Consider the following 6,034-nt stretch of genomic DNA (forward strand, 5'->3'; position numbering starts at 1 on the left):
ACGATTAAACTTGACATTGAAAGCCAGGACTTTAACTTGTGTAAACTCGCACACAGAACACGTTTGAGCGTGAGCGTCTGTGCAGCCAAATTAATCGAGACACGTCGGGGTATATATATATAATAGATATATATATATATAATATATATATATATATATATATATATATATATATATGCCCGATGCGGCCACTACATTGACTAGCGTTCAGACCCCATCAAAGCTCTCTTCGTGCCGTCCGAAAAGCGGAGTAATCAAAATAACACAATAATAATAATAATAATAATAATAATAATAATAATAAGTATTATTGCTACGAATTGCACGCCGCTAGCAACCGACGTGACTGTGCAAAATATTAAGCGTTTAAACTGCAGATTAGTATTCATTCGACTGTGCAAAATATTAAGCGTTTAAACTGCAGACTAGCAGAGATTCACGCCGCCCTTGTTCTGTGTGATCATGTGGAGAAGCAGCGTTCGGGTTGCTATGGGCCTGTGCCGGCATCTCCCTCCACAGATGAAGCCTCAAAACCTGACCGTTTCGGTGAAGAAGATGATTGTGGAATCGGCTGTGAGATTCTCCAGACATGCCAGGACCGTCGCGGTAAGCACTGGAAATCGGGTCCGGTCCGGTCCGGTCCGGGAAGGAATACTGTTCCCGGGTTTCTGCGGTAAGGTTGTGGAATGAGGTTGCGCCAACGCCCCCATGTTGGCTCCAGCAAGGAGCCGGCTTCCCGCACTGCGCTCTGAGTGGTAGAGCCCACATGGCGGCTCCGGGGACGCAGTTTCATACCCTTGTGCAGCTGTGTGGAGATCTTGCGGTCAGGCCGGGCTGTGTGTTTGTTTGTTTGTTTGTTTGTTTATTAAACAAGGTGCAATCCCGCTTGTTTCCATGCTAGTGGACACGGGCGCTGTGCTCCGCCCCGAAGGACTACGGCGTCCCGAACCCCAGCTGGTCGGCGGAGATGATGAGTCTGTACGAGCGCTACAGCGCCAAGGGAGCCGAGTCCTGGGAGAGGCTTCCGAGCTACAAGCGCTTCCTGTCGTTCTCTACAGGTGTGGAGCCCGGATTTCACTGTGTCTGTGATGTCACTGCGCCTCTCTCTCGCTGTGATGTCACTGCGTCTCGCTGTGATGTTACTGCACCTCTCTCTCGCTGTGATGTCACTGCGTCTCGCTGTGATGTCACTGCGTCTCTCATTGTGATGTCACTGTGTCTGTGCAGGGGGGCAGTGTCTCAGCCGGCTGCACAAGCCCACGGCACGCCTGTTCACCAGGAACCTGGAGGAGGAGGGAGCCGGGTTCGAGTACACCGTCTTCGCCAGCAAAGCGGAGCGGCGCGCTGTGTGTCTCTTCCAGGCCGGGCCCCTGCTGGAGGGACCCCCGGGGTGAGAGGAGAGGAGAGGAGGGGAGGGGAGGGATGGGTAACATCAGACACATTACTAAATAAATCAATACATGCATTAGAAACAGCATTGAAGTCATTCAGCAGAGACTTTCAACCGAGCGACTTGCAGAGACCAGGGGGGTGAACTCTGCGATAGGACCTTGTTTGTTCTCTCACTGTTGAACCGGGGTCTCCTCTCCGCAGGCACGTCCACGGAGGGGCGATCGCCACCATCATCGACTCTGCCGCGGGGACCTGCGCCATGTACCTGACGGGCATCGTCATGACAGCCAACCTCAACATCAACTACAGGAAGTGAGCCTCGCTCTGACGGGGGGCAGCACCGGGCCACACAGACACAACACACTCCCGGCTTCGCTAATAATAATAATAATAATAATAATAGTGATGATAATATGGATCTCGGTATTGGAGCTTCGTTCCCTTTTCATCTAACAGACAGTAATGCCTCAGTGTGATTGTCTGGGTGTCGTGTGTGTGTGTGTGTTTCTCTCTTGCTCTCACTCTCTGCGTCTTTCAGTTCACATTGCAAGGTGTTTTATTGGCGGGGTGACGCTAGCACTGCTTCTGGAGCAGTTGTGATCTAAAAGTTATGAGCGCCGCTAACATGTGAAAAGCAATGGTGTCTTTCTCACCCTCTCCTCTCTCCTCCCCCCCTCCCTCTCTCTGTGTTCAGCCCCATTCCTCTGGGCTCAGTGGTGCTGGTAGAGTGCGAGTTGGACCGGACCGAGGGCAAGAAGACGTTTGTCTCGTGCAGAATCACCAGCGCCGACGGGTCCAAACTGCACGCGGAGGCAACAGGTAGGGAACCACCTCAGAGCGACACCCAGTCCAGGTTTCACTAGCAGCTTGATCAGCCCCAGTGTGTCTAGGGAACAAGCTCAGGTGTGTCTGATTATTAAACTCCCAGTGAAACCAGGACTGGATCACACTGCTGTGCAGCGGGAGTCTCATTATTAAACTCCTAGTGAAAGCAGGACTGGATCACACTGCTGTGCAGCGGGAGTCTGATTATTAAACTCCTAGTGAAACCAGGACTGGATCACACTGCTGTGCAGCGGGAGTCTGATTATTAAACTCCTAGTGAAAGCAGGACTGGATCACACTGCTGTGCAGCGGGAGTCTCATTATTAAACTCCTAGTGAAAGCAGGACTGGATCACACTGCTGTGCAGCGGGAGTCTCATTCCCGTCCCTGCTGTCTCTTGTCTCTGCAGCTCTGTTTGTCTCAGTCGGTGTGGGGACTCTGGTTGGACTCTGAGTCTGGGGGTCCCTGCGTGAGCCGGAACAGAATCACCCCAGAGAGAAACTGGAGGAGGAAACGAGACCTTCAGCAGACTTTATAGGGTTTATAGGGGTTTTTAAATACAAAATGTTATTAATTTTACAGTTTTAAATAATACTAATAATAATAATAATAATAATAATAATAATAATAATAATAATAATAATAATAATGGAGCATTATTATTATTGCTATCCTGTGCCATCTTTTTTGCAGTGTCTCGTTAATAACAGAGTTGTTCATCATATATTGATCTGCAATAAAAATACATAGATGTGAAAACGCCCGTGTGATTGTGTTGTATTTATTATTCTATAATGAGAAGAAGTGTTTTTCTTCCTAGAAAAAAAAACAGCAGAACAAGAGACTGACACACACACACACACACACACACACACACACACACACCACACACACACACACACCACACACACACACACACACACACACACACACACACACACACAGCCAGCCAGCCACAGCACACACACACACACACACACACACACACACACAACACACACACACACACACACACACACACACACACACACACACAACCAGCCAGCCAGCCAGCACACACACACACACACACACACACACACACACACACACACACACACACACAGCCAGCCAGCACACACACACACACACACACACACACACACACACACACACACCAGCCACAGCCAGCACCACTGCACACACACACACACACACACACACACACACAACCAGCCAGCCAGCCAGCTGCACACACACACACACACACACACACACACACCACACACACACACAACACAGCCAGCCAGCCAGCTGCACACACACACACACACACACACAACACACACACACACACACACTGCACACACACACACACACACACACACACACACACACACAGCCACACAGCCACACACACACACACACACACACACACACACACACCAGCCAGCCACACACACACACACACACACACACACACACACACACACACACACACACACACACACAGCTGCACACCACACACACACACACACACACACACAGCCACACACACACACACACACACACACACACACACATCCAGCTGCACACACACACACACACCACACACAACACACACACCACACAGCACACACACACACACACACACACACACACAGCCAGCCAGCCAGCTGCACACACACACACACACACACACACACACACACACACACACACACACACACACACACACACACACACACACACACACAGCCAGCCAGCCAGCACACACACACACACACACACACACACACACACACACACACACAGGGGTGGGTCTGTCGTGTGTGCGCCACACACCCCAACTGCACACACACACACACACACAGACACAACCAGCCAGCCAGTCGCGCACACACACACACACACACAGAGACACAACACAGCCAGCCACACGCACACATTTCTCTATTTGTGGGGGCTTCTCATTAACTCTCACTATTATCTTCATCAACTTCATCAAACGAAGCTGGACTGCTCTGGTTTTGAAAGTACGGGGCTCTATGTGATCCCTAGTAAACAACTCTAAAATCCATTCCAATAACTGGGAAAGCGGGGGCGGGGGGGCAATTACCTTCTATTTTCGACGCGTTTCGAAATGATAATAACAGATAACCGCCGTGAGCAGCATGGATTACCCGCCTCCATCCCGGTTCCCAGGCGACACTAGTAGGAATGGATGAGCCTGTTGGCTTGTTTTTGGTGAATGTATCCGCCGATGCGGACCGGTGCAGAACGGACCCGAGAGAGCATCCCATCCGCAGATCGCTCACCACAACTTCTTTGAACAGAACGGACTCTCTTTTTTTTTTTGCACGGAATTAGGTAAGAGATTTGAACAATTTTGCACGTTTATTTTATTTGACTTTTGCATTTTCGGGTTTTTTTTTTTTTTTTTTTCTGTAAATAGGTATATAGACATGCATTATACAGGCAAATGATCTCTAACCATACAAACAAGTACTGTTATTAATACTGGTTAGTATTTGTGTGCGGTGTCAATCTGCCACAATATTAATTGTGCAATCTCCTAATTCACTGCCGTTCTAGCATCCTGGTGTTTGCACCACGTCATTGATCGATTACGGTTCAGTTTTGATATTGATTTGTCATTCAACCGCTTATCGTACCTTCATTTGTTTGAAAAAATATATACACGCACACGTTCTCCGGTGTGCGTGTGCGTGTGCGTGTGCGTGTGCGTGTAGCGCTGCGGCTGCTTCCCGCACGGTTGCCTGCAGTAAACGGAGTTAATGCGCGCCTCGGTAGTGCTGCTTTGTGATTGTAATCAGCACTGCGGTTACTGCAGCGTGATGTGCAGCTGGAATTGAAGTGGAAGAACGCGGAAGTGGGATTGAATCTGAGCAAACAGTCCTGCTGTGGCTGTGATTGTAATTGAGCGCAGGGCTGATACAGGTTCGGGCAGCCGGCACGTCTGCATGGGACTGTAACTGAAGGCTGCTAAATGACTCCTTAGATACATTTTCCTCAACTTTGTGTTCAACTCGGCTTACTATCCAGCGCCACCTAACTACTGCGCGTTTGTTCCCTGCATTTCTTCCCACCAGGGAGCTGCACCTCTCCACGGATAAGCGATCATGTTCTCCTCCGGGCTCAGCCTCCTGCCGGCAGGGCAGCGAGGGGCGCCCAACGGCAAGCTGTCTGCGTACCCCAACATCCTGACCCCGGACCGCATCCCCGAGTTCTTCATCCCTCCTAAGCTGCTGCTGCTCCCCCCGCCGGTGCCGGGCACCCCAAAATCCACCCAGGGGGGCTCCCCAAACGGGGCTGGGAGCCTCGCGGAGCGCGCGCTGATCCGATCGGCCCGGCGGCACGTCATTGAGATCGAGAGCGCGGACTCTGAGCTGGGGGAGGGAGAGGGGGAGGAGAGGCTGAAGACTGCTTCTCCAACCCTCCCCGCTGGCCCTCGCCTCTCCTTAGCCTGCCTCCCCGAAAGCCCCCATACCAGACGCAGGGAGTCCCTCTTCCACTCCCCCCCCGCCCACAGGAGCCCCGTCGGCGAGTTTACCCCCCGAGTGGCGTCTCCCTCATCCTTGTACCCCCCTTTCTCCTCCCCGGACAGCGACCCCGCCTCCTCCGCAGACCCCTCCCCCTTCAGCTCCCCCCTCCTCCCTGGCCGCTCCCCGGCCCCGTCCTGCCCAGCCCACGGGACCCAGCGCCTGTTCCGTCGGACGCTGGGCTCCAAAGCGCTCTCCTCGCCCATGGACTCTGGCAGCTCTTCGGAGGAGAGCCCGGCCACGCCCCGCAGACGAGCCACGCTGGCTCCCCCGGT

General features: G+C 52.0%; 2 protein-coding genes across 2 annotated transcripts in view; both read left to right on the forward strand.

Moving 5' to 3' along the window:
- Positions 1-493: 493 nt before the first annotated feature.
- On the forward strand, positions 494-2,837 carry them4 (thioesterase superfamily member 4). The gene is made up of 6 exons (XM_041242976.1): positions 494-606; positions 902-1,058; positions 1,228-1,390; positions 1,594-1,704; positions 2,087-2,211; positions 2,627-2,837. The coding sequence occupies exons 1-6, from the start codon at positions 520-522 to the stop codon at positions 2,668-2,670; spliced, it is 687 nt and encodes a 228-aa protein (XP_041098910.1). The 5' UTR covers positions 494-519; the 3' UTR covers positions 2,671-2,837.
- A 1,470-nt stretch (positions 2,838-4,307) lies between these two features.
- LOC121309836 (C2 calcium-dependent domain-containing protein 4D-like) overlaps positions 4,308-6,034 on the forward strand; it is a 2,480-nt gene continuing 753 nt past the window's right edge. Inside the window, exons 1-2 of the mRNA XM_041242979.1 lie at positions 4,308-4,566; positions 5,310-6,034. The exon at positions 5,310-6,034 is cut by the window's right edge and continues 753 nt beyond it. Of these exons, the coding sequence (XP_041098913.1) occupies positions 5,340-6,034 (695 nt within the window). The 5' untranslated portion in view covers positions 4,308-4,566; positions 5,310-5,339. The remainder of the gene's footprint in view (positions 4,567-5,309) is intronic.

Source organism: Polyodon spathula, unplaced genomic scaffold, assembly GCF_017654505.1.
Source record: "Polyodon spathula isolate WHYD16114869_AA unplaced genomic scaffold, ASM1765450v1 scaffolds_1540, whole genome shotgun sequence".
Taxonomy (NCBI): domain Eukaryota; kingdom Metazoa; phylum Chordata; class Actinopteri; order Acipenseriformes; family Polyodontidae; genus Polyodon; species Polyodon spathula.